General features: G+C 38.8%; 1 protein-coding gene across 1 annotated transcript in view; it reads left to right on the forward strand.

The window, feature by feature from the left end:
* The window catches only part of FAM169B (Protein), a 39,290-nt gene that overhangs the window by 13,095 nt on the left and 8,666 nt on the right, over positions 1–17,529 (forward strand). The window contains 3 exon segments of the mRNA XM_075714139.1: positions 2,570–2,669; positions 10,306–10,391; positions 11,493–11,667. Of these exon segments, the coding sequence (XP_075570254.1) occupies positions 2,570–2,669; positions 10,306–10,391; positions 11,493–11,667 (361 nt within the window).

Below are 17,529 nucleotides of genomic sequence, written 5' to 3' on the forward strand. Positions count from 1 at the left end.
ACCTGCCTCCTTACAGGACTGAATCAAAAGTGAATTTGATAGATGTTTGTACCATGGCATGGCTCTGTATTCTGCCTCTACTGTGCAGTTTACACGGGTATTGTGATATAGTCTATCTTTGGTTTCCATTCTTTCTGCTACTTAGATTGATAATTTTGAATATGGGTTCTCCCAAAGGAATTCTGATCAGCTGTGATTGATAGACGGTATAAATACTGTGGGTGGCAATGCTTTAGGGTCCATTCCTGAGCCACCTGGGGGAAATGCATTGGAGGTGACTGAGCAGGCCTATTAAAAATTCTGACTTTAGTCAACCCATGAAACCTTTCATTTTGGGCATTTTCTAGATCACAAAAGGTGGGCTGGGCTAACTGTTATTGTACTATCGAGCCAGTAAGTGGATTAGTTGAAATAAATGTTTGGAGTACGGTGGCTTTTCTATAGTTTAGGAAAATAATATGCAGTAGTTTCCAGAAAAACGCTGTTTCAGGTGGGTAGCTTCATCTTTGAGCCGTGAATGTAACTAGCTTTAAATACTCTTTTAATGCCCTCTAGTGGACCATGTAGGGTTAAATACAAACAAGCCTGAAAATGCAAAGATCCCCCAGTTTAGGGCTTCTGAGTCCTTACCTCAGCCTTTCATGCCTGTTGTACTTTTGGAGGCTCATTTGCTGTTCCATTAGAAGGGAGGGTAAGTTAAAATCCCAAGCAGTGCTGTGTGTATTCCTGCAATAGCTAGCCACAGTGAGATCAGTTAAAGGTGGACTTCGGGCTTTTGATTCAGAGCTGTCTTGATTTCGAGGCTTGATATCAGACCTGAAATATATCACATGACTTATTTTAGTCTCATAGCAACACATTTCTCTTTGCATTCATTTAATTCAGGTCTAATCTAATCTGCAGTCAGACAGCTAGTCAAGGGCATAAGTAATGGTAATGTTCCTGCTGTATTTTTTTTCCTTTTACTCTATAATAAATAGTTCAAAGAATGTTGATATTTTGTAATTAAAAATAAATTAAATGTAATAAGGTAAAGCTCCCATCCCCAGTGAACATCTCAGCTAACAATCTCTATTATATACCTACAACCTGAAGGATGAGGATTTTGGTGTTTGAAGAATGGCTGCAGTTACCAGGCTTCTTTTTTCTCTGTGCATCTGAATTGAAGCAGGCTTCAAGTGGCAGGACCGGCAACCATGAATAATTATTTAGCAAGTGTTAAGTGGCTGTCAGCCCACTTGCTGGGGTCACAGAACTTCTTTTGGGTATGGCATGGTCTTTGGTCAAGCATTCAGTACACAAATAGCAAGGATTACTGCAAGTCAGGATGGAAGCGCATTGGCAGCGTTCATACACAGAAAGCTATGCTTGGCTCATGCTGATGTTGTTAGCACCCGTGAAAGTGCACATTACCTTATAAAACAAAATAACAGTCATAGTAGTATTGGAAATAGTACTGGCCTTTTCATTAGAGTAATGGTCCCAGGTGCCATAATGACATCGATGCTCTTGTATTTGAAGCATGCAAAGAACGACTGAATCCCCAGAACATACTGAGATTTTGGGAAGCTCGTGCATACAGGCTTCCGGCAGCTTTCAGTTTTTTTCCTGGAGTCCAGTGTTTGCATAGGTGATCCCAGGATTCTGGCACTCATAAACTAGTGAACACTGTTTCATCTTAAAGTTTTTATCTTGAATAATCCGTATTCGTACTACTTCTTCCATGCACCAAGAAATATTAAATGTATCACATGACTGATTTGAGTTTCATAGCAAACTGACAAATGGGTGCAATTAGAGAGAGAGGCACACCCACACATACACAATGGACCAGATTTTTGAAAGTACAGTACATGCTGTGCTAAATTATGCACGCTCTTTGCCTGTACCTAAACTTACATGAGAGCGTTTGCAATATTCATATGGAAATCGTCATCTCTATCCATATAGAGCTGTTTGAGCACAGTAATTTTGTGTTTATGTGTTACATCATTTAGAAGTTTAGTCTAAGACTGAGAGCTTGAGAGCTGCATTTTGATCTTAGCTTTGCCTTCAACATAACCACCTTGTGCCAATTATCTACCCTCCCTGTGCCTCACAGATAAACTGCCCAGTCACTGCCCTAATGCTTTGATACTCCCTGTACCCTGAGGCTTAATTCATTGTTTGCAAAACACCACAAGTACTCAGCTGGACGGTGCTGTAAGAAGTGCAAGTTGTATTTGTGTTTATTTGCTGTTGTATTTGGTTTTATTTGCTGTGTCTGGTCTTTCATAACACCATTTGTCTGCATGTAACAGTGTTCAAAGCCAGGTTATGTACCAATAGTAAGTTGGCATTAAGGTCTTCGCTAACTTCGGTAGCTTGATTTCTTTTAAATTAACATTACTTACTGATAATATTAGAATATTATGTACGTTTCAGTGCCTTGAAGTTCAGGATTGAGAGGGTGTTGTGCTGAGCTTATACCATGCATGTTAGTAAAACATACCATAAGTGCATCTAATACATGAAATACCTCTTGTGAGTTTTGCAGTACAAACAGCTACAGGGCTTGTTTGTTTTTTAGGTTAAACTTGAAGATTCCTGTGTGTGTTTTGTCCCTCTCTACCGAAATAATCCTACTTGCAAAATCTTGCTGTTAACTGATCCAAAGGATAAAGAGACAGGTTAGAATTGGTCAAAATATTTTGAAATTTAAGTAGTTGTTCGTTCTTTACTTTTAAGATGGTCTGCTTGTCTATATATTTAAATATCTGGGGGTTTGTTTTGAATATGAAGTGCGTTCAGTTTACCTGTCAGGGATTTGTGTCGGTGGGCTACACAAGAGAGAGGATTGACAATCAGGGCTTTTAAATTCTATGCATAGCTCTGCTTGTAGCTGAAAAACCACCTTGGGTAAATCTGTTCTGAGTTTGTTCAATGGGGTAATATTTTTCAAATTCAGGATGATGTGAAATTTAACGCATTATAGTTTGGATAGAATTCTGAAATCCTTAAACAAGAACAAATATATATGTGAAATTGTATTAGGTCTTACTGCTTCTTACTCATATTATTTTTACTTTATGATCTCTTCTTCAGTCCTAGATTTAATTGCCTCCTATTTCCAGTACTGGTGTGTGAGGGGTAAATTTGGAGTAAGATCATGCTCGGGAATTGAATTAAATGCGTTTTATTCTTTAAATAAAGACGTTCTTTAAACTCTACCAGCTTTGCCTTGCTTACTGATAGTAATTTTGGTGTTTTCCTATTACAGCCATGTGTCAGCCTGACAGGGATACAGTGCAATTGTGTTACAGGCAGTAGAAGTCAGCATGTGCTTACTGGTGTTTCTGTTTCATGAGTCACTGCTGAGAGTATCAACAGGTTATTCAGATTTGATCAGCAATTGTATCTAAGTTTTATCTTCCTGCTATCAGGATCGCAGTATCTTCAGACACAGCCTGATTTTTTTCTTACTTACTCTCTTAGGCAAGTGTCTCTGACTGTGGAATGTGAAAAAATGCAAATGTAAAATAAGTAACAGCTCTTGATACCACTGTCATTAACAGGAAACTTGACTCCAAGTTGCATAGTACCAAAAGCCCAGGTTGCAACCCACCTAGATTAAATGAGGAGTGCTGGAGCTGTTGTGAAGCAGTAGGCTATAGAATTTTTGGAACATGTACAAAAAAGACATGAACTTATGCATTGACCCATTGTGTCATTTAGGGAATACAGAACACATGAAGCCTCTTAAACTTTCAGCTTCCAAATGTGGCAGCAAACTAATGACATCTGTCATTAAAAATATACTTTTTTTTTTTTTTGAAAGGATAAGCTATATATTACACCTGAAAGGCTTTAATAGCCAGTATTCTTAATAATACAACAAAGGCAAGGCAAAGAAGTTTAGCACTCTATGTTTAGTTCGAAAGTGTCAGGTAACAATCTTCCACTCCTAGAACAAGTACTATTAGTGTAACTAAGTGTTCATTGTTCAGTCCAAACCCTGTAACCAGGAAATTTCTTCATAAGAACAAAAAACAGATTAAAATTGTCTGTGGTTAGAGGTGAACTCTGCAAAGTTTTCCAGCTCCTTTTACATACAATGTCAATTGGACATTTGCTAATGGGTTGTGATTCACATAGTTGAAGGTAGGAGACCTTTCCAAGTTACAAGTGTAGTCAAAAGACTTTCTGGTCCCTCTAAAACTATTGATACAGAATTACTTTCCTGACATTAATTTACATATGCCATTAACATTTTTCTGAAGAGAGAGAGGCGCTGGTGTGATAAGGGAGAGAAGCATCTACACCAGAGGCCAAACTTGCCCTATGAGTGCAGTTGTGCATACCTACTGACTCATGTTCAAAAGAATGTAGTTGAAAACAGCATTAAGTTAGCTTAGGCTGCACAAAAGGAATGGGGATCTGTAACAACTACAATGCAAAAATAAAGAATTATTAAATAAATGCAGGTGAAAGCAGTGCATTTAGCACCAATCTTCGGTTAAATGGTCTAATAGTATTAGGAACAAGTATTGAGATACATGTACACAAGGAAAAAATTGTTTCCCACAGGAACACGTCAAGCAAGTCCACATTGGAGCCTAAATTATATGATAGCTATCTACATTAAAAGCTTAAACCTAGCAGAATAAACACCTTATTATATTATAAACAACAGACTGACCGACTACTGTGACCCTCTTGCAAAACTTTAGTTTGAGTCACCAGCCCATAGTCACAGAAACAGCCTCACAGAGATCACTAAGTCTAGTTATTTAAGTAAGGCCTACATCATGTGGCTTTTAATATTTCCTTTTAAAAGTATGGTTTAAAAGATTTTGCTGGAAGTTCTTTGTTTCTGGATTTTATATACCATAAACATGTGGCCAGCCTTCCTACACACACCAAATTTGACTGACGCGATTTTTTTCTTTAGATGAGTTTTAATAAATTTTCATTAGTACTCTAAAGTCTGCTGGGATGTGTACATATGTGTGTGCATACCTATACATATGGATATATACATTTGAAGTATTCTGTCCAAATATTTTTTCCGCAGTTCAACAGATTTAGAATTGACTCTTAAAGCAGCAGACTGTGTTAATGTGGCAAGTCCATCTGGCTTTGCTTACTTATATGACCTTTTGTTCTGACCAGTGAACAGATCAAATTATTTCAAAACCGATTCCTTCAGAGAAAAGCAATATTTATTAACTCAGTCATTGTTACTCAGGGACATGGGCAGAAAGTTAAAACACTAAAGAGATTGCATGATTTTTTTTCTCTCCCTTGAGCTTTACACTTTTCTTGTGAACTCCAGTTTCATCCAGGTGGGAGAGGCAAACAATCTTGCTATAGTTGATCTCTTCTCTTTCTCATGTGCTGTCCACTGCATCTGCATTTTAGTTTTACTTCACACCAGGAGTGCTCTTAGAAGCAAATTTCCTGGTTGTCCCCACGTACTGTGCTTCAGTTCATATCAAGGAGCAGTCTCGGAGTGCATGAACTGGATTACTTTTGGCTGAAATTAAAGTAAGGATGCACTCCAGAAGCACACTGGTGTGCCCCACCTCTAATGGGCTTTTAGTTTTCAGCACCAGGCTAGGATTTGTGAACATGAGGTTCTCTGCACCAAACGTTTTGCTCTGTGAATTCAGTTTTGTTAGTGTTAGTCCTGCTAATGCAAACATGACCCACTGATTTTTCCTCTTGCAATTCATTTGGATGTTTCTGAAGTCCAGTGGGAGAAGGCAGCCAAGGGAGTCCCAGGATACACTGGGGTAGAGGTGCTTTACTGAGAAGCAATTGGAAACAGAGTAGAAGATGCAGCTAATAAGTGTGTAAGGCATGTTTAGCTGTGTACTTCTCAGGTCCTGGTGTGGATAGTGAATCAGCAAGAAGTGTTAGAATCCTCATTGCTTGGTTCTGCCACAGCTCACATGATGCTCTGAGGCCATATCATATTGCTCCCGAGAGCCACGACCTTCCTCTGCTGCAGTGGTTCTATTGACTGGTGACTGCCAAAACCCTGGCTAGAGCCTTTGCGGTTTAGTTCTCTTCTCCAGCTCTATCCCTGACACCATCAGTTCCTTCAGCTTTGCTCCAACATCTCCACCTTTGCTCCTAGTGGCTCCCCACCATCCCTCACCCCCTAAAATGAACTCTGTACAAAGCCTTGACAATTGCTGGGGTTAACCACACACCTGGGCAGTACCTTAATCTCAGTGAGAAAGCTGTATACCTTGTATGTCTTATGTTCATATGTGATGGGATTTCCTCTTTCAGCTTCATTTGTGTTTACATCTATAATGGTTAAGTATTGCATAGATAAAATGATGTATATAATACTTCTGAAATAATATTCATGGTAATATACTTATTTTCCCACAGTTCCCAAAGAAAATATTGTCACTCTAATAATTTATGTTTGAAATTCTAACATTCAGACTTGGAAAAATACTGAATTTAGCAGCCAAGCTACAAGTTTGCCCATGAAGAGCTTTAAAGTTTGACGGCATTTAATTCTTGAACATAGGTTAAAGGGGGGTTGATTCCAATACTGAGATTTATATCTGATCATCCTGATCATATGGGTTGTCCAGAAGTGATGTGTAGCTTGTGGTCTGAAATGACCTGCATATTTCAAAGAGAAAATGGGTATGGTAGCTTTTCCATAGGACTTGGTCTTGGTTGGGAGCATTTTTAATTTATTTTTGATGGGCTGAGTGTTCTGTTCTGTTAGTATATCTGTACAGATATTTTTATGAGAATGTAAATTGTGTTGTAAGGGCTTACAGAGCATAGCATGGGTGATTAACGTCTTTATAACACTAAATAAACATACCCTATTGTGGCATTTTCTGTATGCTGTATATAATAATTTATAATAACTGTTAGATGCTATGGAACATTTATCACAAGACATTTGCAACAAATCACTGGGTAAAACTCGAATTGCCGAAGAAAATGTAATCGGTTGCAGGAAAGATATCTATCTTAGATACTTGAATGTCTGCCATTACTGCAGCATCTGCATGCCTCCCAAGTTTTAATGTATTTATTTCAATAAGACTCTTAGGAGAGAGAGACAAATGCTCTTATTCCATTTTAAAGATAGGGAACTGGGGGACACAGCTATTCAGGGTATGTCAACATTGCAGAATGCAGTTTAATGTAGGATTTCTGAGCTTGCTGCATTATCAGAGCTGACCTAGGCTCGGTTGCATGGAACTACTTGGGGTAATTTACCATTCTCCTTCCGAGGTGGAAATCTGGCAAAAGCAGCCTCTGTAAGTGTGCCATCAATCTGAAATACTGCCAACATTAAGGTAAAGATGACTTGAGCTACGGTAAAGAACTGGTACATTCTATATTTATTAAACAAACTCAAATTACATCTCTCATACATAGCATTGCCTTTAATTTAGTTTGTGGCTGAGGGGTGCGTTTCAGCAATTCAGATGAAGGCTGGGGAAAAAGAAGTACCAAGCTTGATGTTGCTTTAATTTTTCTGCTTTACTCTGTGTGTAGAGTCCTGATGTGCACATTTCATTCAAATAGTTGCACACCAGTGTGGGAACATTTGGCCAGCATAGCCTAGAAAGTAAAAATATAATCCAGACCTGGGTTGGGAAGGGATCCATGTTTGCCTAGCAAAAGGAGACATTTCATAATCACAATTGCATTATGCTTAGTGCCTAATTCAACGCAGTGTTTTTCAGTACTGTATTCCAAGTACCCGTAGTGGTATGGAATCGTGTGCTTCACAGGCTCTCGGCTTCTTGCAACACTCTGAATATGTTTGTCTGACTGCAAGTGATCAAAGTACTGAGGTTTAGCAAACTAGTGCTTACAGGGCAAGCCACCCAACTGAGTATGTACATACTCCATTAATTGCGAACTGAAACGTATTGGACTTAATCCATTTCACCTAGTCTTGCAATTGCAAGATCAAGCACATCAAGTCTTGCAATTGCAAGATCGTTGTAATCATGTACATCGTGATTCACAGGGTTCACATGATGTGTGTAACTTGCTGTTGGCAATAACTCGATCTCTTATGATCAGGTGAATGTATCTGAATGTCTTGGAAAGAGCAACAAGGCTGGGAAAGGAGAGTGAGGGAACATGTGGTCTCATGAAACATGTTTGCATTTGAAATAGTGTTCCTCAAATTTGATTATAAAATGAAAATGAGAATATGGGGAAGCATGGATGGATTTAACTGCAGACCAGATGTTGACTTGAAAAATTATAACAAAAAGTAAAGTACATATGTTTGTGTGAAATCTGGAGAAATGTTTTTCCTTCAAGGAAGGCATACATATAGATAAGGTTGCTCAAGTAATGTGATGTGACAGTTGCTATGTCAACTAGTGTTCCCTTCCACACATTTAAATTATTGACTAGCACAGTAAATGTTCTATAAAAGTAGCTCCTTAGAACAAGGCTATGCATCTTCCTATTTTCCTCAAAGATTTTTAAAACTTTTCTGACCTTTACTATGTGTGTTGTATGTGTCTGAACTATGTGCCAAACCTCTGTGCAGCTCCCATTAAAGTCAGCATTTGGCCCATTATGTCCCCTTTGTCTGACTCAGCTCCCTTTGTAGCTGCATGTTTCATGGATGTGTAATGGAGCAGTGGCTGCTTGCATTTGAAAGCAGAGTGAAGGAATTGAGGGAACAGATTGAATCCATCACAGAAAGAGTATGAAACTCCCATGCAAGTAAGTGCATAACATTTAATGAATTGAATCTGGTGCTATAAACAGGCATCTGCCCTTGCGTGCAATGCTTTCTTCATTGTTAACCCAGTACACAACGTGTAATGCTTTTTGGCACATGCTTTAATAATTTATTTGAAATATAAGTTAGCTAAGTGGAATCTCCAGCCTTAAAGCCAGAGGGAGCTGGTAGAGGCTGAAGCAAAAAGGGAGACTAACCTGTGCACCTCAGCGACATTTGTATAACCTCAGGCTAAAACAGGTAAATGATGAATTCTGTCAAAGCCATTTTGCTTCCTTGTGTGTGAATTTGTCTCTAACTCATAGATGGTTTTTAACTTTCTTATGTTTGTCCCTAGTTGGGTAGCTTAGAAAACCAGTAGATGCTGCACTCTCTTAGGACTCAAGAGGTGTGAACTCCATGCTGTTCTTTGCAACATACTTCCGATATTATATTTTATCTTTTTGTCTAAAAATGGGGGTGCTGGCTGCCCTATTTGAAGATAGTGAAGATATTGGTGTTCTTGAGCACTCCTGAAACTGTGGCCATGCACTTTCTTTAGATGGATGTCACAACTGTACAGATAATAAAAGTTCTTTCTGCTGAAATATTTGCTGCTTGATGTTTTGGTGGTCATAAATGATCAAATTTCTGTGTTCATTCTGAAACCTAATCTAAACCCTTACAATCTAGTCTATATTCTTTGAAATGACACTGTGTTAAAACTTTTCTTTCTGAACAGGGCTTGGGAGCTATTTCAGTGTCACTGTTGCTGCTTCAGTCTTTCCGTTGTGAATCTAATGGCAGGCAATGAATTCTGTAGGTGAACGTGTAGTAGGGACTAAGTACTTGTTTCTGCATATGTGAAAAATTCAGGAAGGATGGGAAGAAGTGGGGTGCAAGTTCTGCATAGCACCTACTCAAGGACCTGACTTATGTGCGCGTTGGTCATACACTTTTGCTTCGGGGCAAAGTGTATCTTAGTTATGTGTGCATATGTCTCTCCTTTGTTGATAGAAACCTCTCTTTGTGTTTGAACTTGCGTGAATATCTGTCCACGCAGAGATTTAGGAGTCTGTACTCTAAAGGTACAGATAAACAGAAACTCAATCACATAGGCAGCTGACAAGCTATTTGATAACACAGACATGAAAACTTTTGTGTTTGAATTGCGTGGGTGAAAATACGGGCATGTATGCATGTGGGCAGGGGAAAGTCTGAAAAAAACTTCAAAAATATAACCTTTAGGTAGGTAGCACTGTTTGTCCCAAATGCCACTCAAGCTTCCTGTGCTACTGAACCTATATTATACAGGAAGTGCTTTATTCATGTGGCACACAGGTTGTCATACCAAAGTCACATCAATTCCTGAGAAAAATTACCTTCACTTGATGCTTCATGTGGTACTGAAAATTGGATATCAGGGGACATGGAGGTGAAATTGAAATACAATCATTGTTCTGCTGTCTCACAGCAGATAAAACTGGAGTCAGCTGGAGGGAGAAGTAGATCTGAGGCTGTTTGTGGAAAGGTTCAGAACCATTTATTTGCAGGTAATGTGCTCCCCTGTCTTTTTCTTTTTGTAGTTTTGGCAGTTTATTTGAACCAGCGTTGGTGGCCTGTTGAAGATGTAGTAAAGACGGCTGATCCTTGTAGAGATGGGCTAATTTTGGTAAGGATCCTATTTTAAACAGGTGCCTTTACCCTGGAACTTTCCAGCTAGAACAATCATGTGTAATTGTCTCTAGTCTCCTACCGCTCATGCTTTATAACCTGTGGGATCTGGGCTGTGTGGCTCACCAAGTACTTCACATGTCTCCCATTGCACAGTGACATGCACATTAACGCTCCCTAAACAATTTTGTGCATGCATTTTATGATTCATCTGTGGGGTTTATTAGCTTTTGTTTTTAGTTTACCCTCACTGTCTACTAAAGAAATAATCAGATAAACTGAATTACTACATTAGCGATAACTCTTCACGTTACAGTGTTGCTTGACTGCCTGTCTGATGTGAGGTGTTACTAACCTTTGGAACAGTGTCTTATCTAGCTAGTTATGATTTTTTTTTTTTGCCTTGAATAATGTTTATATTGTGTTGATTTTATGCAGCGGTTGTTATTTAATAGTTTCTATATCTGTAATTCTTTTTCCAAATAAATTATCTTAGTAGGATACAACTACTTTTTCATAATTTGAGTGATTTGGGTAGCCTGTAGGCTGTTTTCAACTCAGATGCCTACTGCATGTGAGCTTTGTGTTGCCATGAAGCTATTAAGTCAGTTCTGTTTCCTACCTAACCTTCTGTGTCCAGCTTTTGTCCTTAATGATTCTGTTCCTTTATCATCTTTCCCTATATCTACTATACCTGCAGTTTAATTATTCACTGAATTAAGTAGGCTTTTTGTGGGTAACTGAACTGGAGGGATTTCGAGATATAAATCCTTGCAAGATAGAACTTGGAGCAGAAACACAGGCTTTCAGGCTTTCAAACATCTGCTGTATCAACAGAGAATGAAAAAATATCTGAAAATAGAAAACTTGCCCCTTCTAGCTCATTGCTAAGAGGTAAGTTGTTACTATAAAACTATGCCCTCTGGATAGCAGGTGGAACACTGGGAAAACCTGTTTTTGTTATTCTATCTGAACCAATTCATGAGGTATTTTCCGCAAATTAAATGTACATGTTTCCTGACTTCCTCCTTCCCAGCCCCTTTTAATTTTGAAGCCTCTGCTTCATTTTTTTTTGGCCTGTTTTTGTTTGTTCTCTAAGGTCCAGACATTTGGAGAAAGGATTGTCCTCTTTGTTCTGAACTACATTGTTTTTGGAATGCTGGAAGGGAGTTCGGATAATGATGCATTCTTTCTACCTCACTCTGCCACCGAGTGTGCCAAGATACTCTGGAGAAATGGCGAGGCTGTTGCCTTTTACTCGGTCAAGATGAAAGGTAAGGTCATTTTAGAGACACATTTCCATTGGTTCCTAATAGCTAGAAATTTAATCCTTTTGTTTATTTTTCAGTATAAATAATCCTGGCTCTCATTTACATTTTTATATCAAATCTCTCTCAGAATGAAGCTGGGGAACAAACCTTCCCAGAATTTGGAAGCCATCCATATTACTTTCATTTAAACACGATGGCTCCAAACTCTATTCTCAGTTACACTGAGTGATCTGAGGTACTGGCTTACTCCAATAAAATATGCTTTAATGCAGCCAAGTAGAAGGTCGTACATCTAGGAACAAAGAATGCAGGGCCTGCCCACAGAATGGAGGACTGCATCTTGGAAAGAATGATATCTGAAAAAAAAGAGTACAGTTCACAGTGGAAAACCAGTGTATCAGGAATGGCCGGTGGCGAGAAGTGGCAATATCCTTGGATGCATAAGGAGCAGTGGCTGGGTTGTGTACAGGAAGGTGTATGCACTAGATCAGTCCTGGAATGCTTTGTCCAGTTATGGTACTCCCAGTTTAAAGGATGATGATTAACCAATTTCATCATTAATTAACTAGCATAAAAAAGAAACAATGTATTTGATTCCTTAGGGGTACTTGTACCAGTATAAGCTTTATTGAAGGTCTTTTATTAAATAGACAGTTTGTATTAATTGTTATTAACCAGTCTAGAGTGGAAAAGGCTTTGTTAGAATAACTCCAGATACGCAGTTGAGTACGTGCCCCCATGTAGGAGCTGGTTGCCAGTCTGTGTTTAAGTCGCATGGGTGTCATCTTGATACCAGCAGCTTAAACATAGAGACTTTGGTATCTTTGGAGGTAAATGCATTGTTCAAGTCAGCAATCAGTAGCCATCTGTCCAAAAGGGGAGAATAAGAAACAGCTTGAGAGCTGTACAGATATTGATTGCTTTGGATTGCAGAGGGCAGTCTGAAAGTGCCTTCTCTGATAGAGTCTCAAAGGCCAGCAACAATAAGAGGTGTTCTGCTCTTCTGCTGCCTTAGGATGTGCAAAATCCTTATTCACACTGAGGTGTAGCTTGTACACCACTGTGCTGATACAGTGCTACTGTACTATCAGTGATGAATCAATTCTCAGCTTATGATAAAGGAATCTTGTATATATCTGTGAATGTGCTGATGAACTGGTTTGTAATTGGCAAACTCTTCAATTGCCATAGTACATTTTCCTTTAAGTCCATAAATATTTCTGAGCAAAGCTTTTGGAAAGAAACGCTTGTATGGGCTGTAATGATTCATGCTTCAGTAAAATAAATTTGCACAGTAGTCTGTTATGGGTGGAGTATTAGCCAAGTTGAAACTGTTTCTGAGTAAGTTGAGAGTCACAGTTTGGTTTTAAACCAGGTCCACATAAAATACAAATTCTTCAAGTCCAGCTTTGTCAGCATCTGTCTTTTGTTGCCAGTGGTTTTTTTGTCTGGGCAGCTATATTTGTTAGTTTTTGGCCTGTGTCACAAATTACTGCAGTCTTTTGCCAAAACCTTTTCGGGAAGCTTGAAACTGATTGTTTTTGCCCCTTTTTGCTATTTGCTGTATGCATTTAGCAAATAATTCCTCTTTCTGAAGTTCTGTGATTTCAATTTCATACCAGCCATGCTCTGGCTGTTCCTATTCTCTCTACTTTCTAGAAGACCCATGGATTTATTAGGGCCAAAACAGGCTAAGAAAAATAGCTTCTCTTAGAAGTTGTATTTCACATGGTTGTTTCAGGGTTGGTGTGTTTTTTTTTTTAACTTTTCTTTTTTTTTTTTTTTTATCGTAATGTAAGTTCTTTTTCCTTGTACTGTCCTGGTCAGAACATTTAGTAGGGGCAGCTTTAAGTACAGGACTTTATATTGTGCTGGACCTCTGTTACAGCTTCTCATCCTAGGAAGAACTTATTTTTCTCTGTGCCCACCATGTGATTCTGATTCCCTTTATTTCCATGGTCTGCAATTACCTGGCCATTCTTTACGGTTTTATTTTCTTCACTAGGTAATTGAGACTCTCATGCTGGCATTGTATTCAACTGTATTTCTCATCTGTGAATTTTCCATTATCTACAGTATGACAAAAAACATGCTTCAGTGGAACCAAATAAGCCAGAACAGATCTGTGGACCATGGCTATTTCAAACATAAGTCATCTGGGTGAATCATAGAAATGGTGACCAAGGAGGAGAGAGTCTGTTCTATCTTTGCTACAGATTTAGTGTGCCGTTACGCAAACTAAGTTTTCAACAGACTTTAGTGATTCCAATTAACTATCTTGGCAATATTGTAAAGTCATTTCCATTTGTGAGTTCCTAGGTGGCCTGTACAAAGCAAACTTGGTAATTTTGGTCCGGTTCCACACATCCATCCATCTTATGAACATTGTTAACTGGATCTCCTTTGATAGCCTAGCTAAAGAGGGACAGATGGTCTTGAGCACCCGCCTTGCTCAGAGGCACAGTAACTACAAGTCAAGGTTTTGAGACAATTTGGCAACTACTGACACTGGCCATCCTGCACCTGTTGTGTAGATAAACAGAAAATTCATTCTTCAAGGCTATCACTTTTCATGAGCATTAGACACCTTTATTAAAACCAAATTTATTCATGACTACACAGATCATCACCCTAGCCTCTCTGGTATGTGCCTGTTCCTGTCCAATGACAGGCACGCAGCATTTACCACTGGGTATACTAAAGACTGATGAGACGTACTAAGCCACTAATGAGGCTGATAAGACACTTTGTCACGTGCCAAGATAAATGTCTCCAATTTTATCTATGTCAGCGGCTTCCATATTAGACAGCTGAGGAGTTAGACCTCACTGAATGTAGCTACTTAAAGGTACAACAGGAAATGATAGTTCCCTGTCCATGTACCTTTCTTTGCAGGCAGCAACCTGAAAATGAAATATTTTGCCGAAAGCCTTCATATAGATACTTTGGGTTTGAGATTTGTTTTATATTCTTTTAAGTATTTCTTTCAGATTTTTTTCTTGGCATGCTCTAAATCTGTGTGAAAACCTCAAAAAGAATGTGTTTTGTGTAGTGATGTAGGATTAATGACCATGGTTACTGATGCTATTTTTTGTGCAATAAGACCATGTAATTCCCTGAAAGTTTTTCTTTTTTATTTACTGAGGACTAGTAATTACTGAAAATGGACTTCTACCGCCTTCACATAAATGTCAGGAGAAGATTCATAATGCAAATAAATCAGTGGGGAAGTTGGAGGATGCTACGAGCCAGGAGTGTCTTAGTCCCTTTAAGAATAAAACAGAACATACGCCCTTTTTTGTATGCCCTTTTATATTTCCCCTACTGTTATGTATTACTGTTTCTAGAACACACAGGAGCTGCCCAGTTGCAGACCAAGCTGTCTGCGGTACAAAAAGCAAAGGAGTCAGATTGTCAAAGCTTGTCCCTTCCCAAGCTTGCCGTGTCCCTTTTGTCAAACCTTAGTAGTAAAAGTGTGGAGAAAGATGGTGTTCTCTGTGATGTGAGTCAAACCAGCCTTAACAGAATTGGGTCCTCTGAGAAGGCTGTAAAACATGCAGCTGAACCAGAAGTAAATGCATTGTTGGCTTCTCATTCATTCTTTAGAGATACTCTACAAATCATGGTTTGGGAACACCTGACTGCAAAATCTCTAAGCTGATATAAAGTAGGCGGAAAGCAACCTTGGCCCAGTCTCTGCTGTTTGCTACCCCAGAACCTTAGAATGGTCTTTGGAAGTGGCTACCCAAGCTAAAATCCATTTCACACCTTTCTTCAGACAAGCCTTTGCAAATTTCTTTTAATGTGGTATTCTCTAGAAATAGATCCCTAAAAAGAAAATAGGATTTTATTTTTCACTGATTACATACATTTCTTTTAGAAAAAAAAAAAATTAAATCAGAATTGAAGTTAACCTGACAGACGATTAGCTGAAATCTTGTTGGATAATTGCTTTTCTCTCCCTCTGTTTTCTAGCAATAATATTTTTAATGTGCATTTCTGAGGCAGACTGAAGGTTCTGGCTATAATAAAAATTAAATGACTACATACCAGTCAAGACATGAATTCATTTACTTTTATTGAAGCCAGAACCTTTGTTCCCCTTCTCACATACAAACTCACACAATGGATTGACCTTGGGTTCTATTCAGCAGAAATATTCCCCACCCTTTACACAAGCACTCAGCCTGCTTAAGGCCTGTCCAAACATGTGTGTGCCAAGCCAACTTGTTCAGCAGGGAAATAGTCAGTATGCACAACCTTGTTTTGTTTGGGTCTGTTGGATGTGGGGACTGGATTGTTTTTTTTTCTGGTTTGTGGCTCTTTGGGAATGCTAATGGCTGTCTGCTTTCCTGCCCTTGTAATATCTGTTTACCATTTTGCTGGCTCATAAGTTGGTCATTTGGCACTCCTGATCTAACCAAACAGATCAAAGGCTTTCAAAGGGCAGACTGTACGAATACTTCCATCTCCATCACCAATGCCCTTATTTCCCCTGTCTCCTCCCTCACCTCAAAACTCAGTCTGTTTGTGTGTTTCAATAATGAAACAAACCTCTGAACCAAATGTGTGAGAGCCTAGTGGTCACCTCTAGGCCACCATTAGCTTAAGGTAACCTCTTTGCTATTGGATCGGAACTAGAGACAAAGTGGCCTTTGTTCCAAAGGTTGGTTTGTTTGTTTATTTTATTTCAAATGGCTGTGGGCTGTGACTCTTCTAATATGTTTCCCAGGGACAAGGTGAAGAATGGCTTCATGGTTTCTTTATTTACAGTGCCTTTAGACATTACAAGTCTTCTCAACACAAAATTAGGAGCACAGACATAAATCACTCAGCTCTTGGGATTGCTGCACAGCAGTCTCATCAGGATTTATAGGAGACAGACTATACGAGATAATAATAAACTTATAAGGACACTTGCAACATGCAGGAATTCTTAAAGCTATTGACTTCATGAGGAAAAGATTGTCCCTTTCTTAGAATGTATGGTGCAACACTGCTGGAATCCAACATCTCTGTTGGGCTGGCAGCTAACAATAGGATTGGGGATATACTCAATTTTTTAGCTCATGAAAAAAGTGTAACTACCCATCATGTGTTACAAATATTGAAAGGTTATAAACACCACCACAAACGATCCTTTTCCAACAATGTGCTTGAACATGTGTTTGAAGTTAAGCATGCACTTTGATTAAGGAGGGGCAGACCAAGCCTGGATGTGAATGGATTGGTTATGTAGCTACATACTCTTGTTGTATGGCTGAGTATGTGCAACATGGATTCTTGCTAAATGGAGAGCTACAGTCTTAAAAATAAGGGTCTAGAATTAGCTATAGTCATGTATGCTTTGCTGAATTGGCATCCTAAAAAAGAGAGTAATCAAAGTCAGGCCTGGTGACGGTCAGCAAAAGGTACTAGACACCAACTGAAGGGACAGAAGTGGACCTCAGTTGAAAATAGCTATGGGGACTGATAAAAAATGGATCTATTAAGTAAAAGTCTTATACTGGAATTTAGGAACAGCCATTCAATAGGAGATCCGTGAAACTGTGAAATAGGTCTTAGTGAAGTGATTGAAGTTTCATGTCTCAAGACACTGAAAACTAGACTGAGTGGTACATTAGTAAGTGGTAAGAAAGAAAACCGAGAAGGTCTTGATGAGATTTAAGCAACAAAGTAAGAAAATGCAATCTTTTTCTGTTAGAAAGGCCTGGATATCCATTTCTACTTAAACTGCTGTGTACCCAGATAGAAGCACCATAAAATCTTTTTAAATATTTTCTAAAACCGAAAATAAATCAGGGAGATGTTTCTATGGTGACCTTACCCTATATGTAGGTAGATGGTGAACTGATGTTGGTCATT

This window comes from Pelecanus crispus, chromosome 7 (assembly GCF_030463565.1).
Source record: "Pelecanus crispus isolate bPelCri1 chromosome 7, bPelCri1.pri, whole genome shotgun sequence".
Lineage (NCBI taxonomy): Eukaryota > Metazoa > Chordata > Aves > Pelecaniformes > Pelecanidae > Pelecanus > Pelecanus crispus.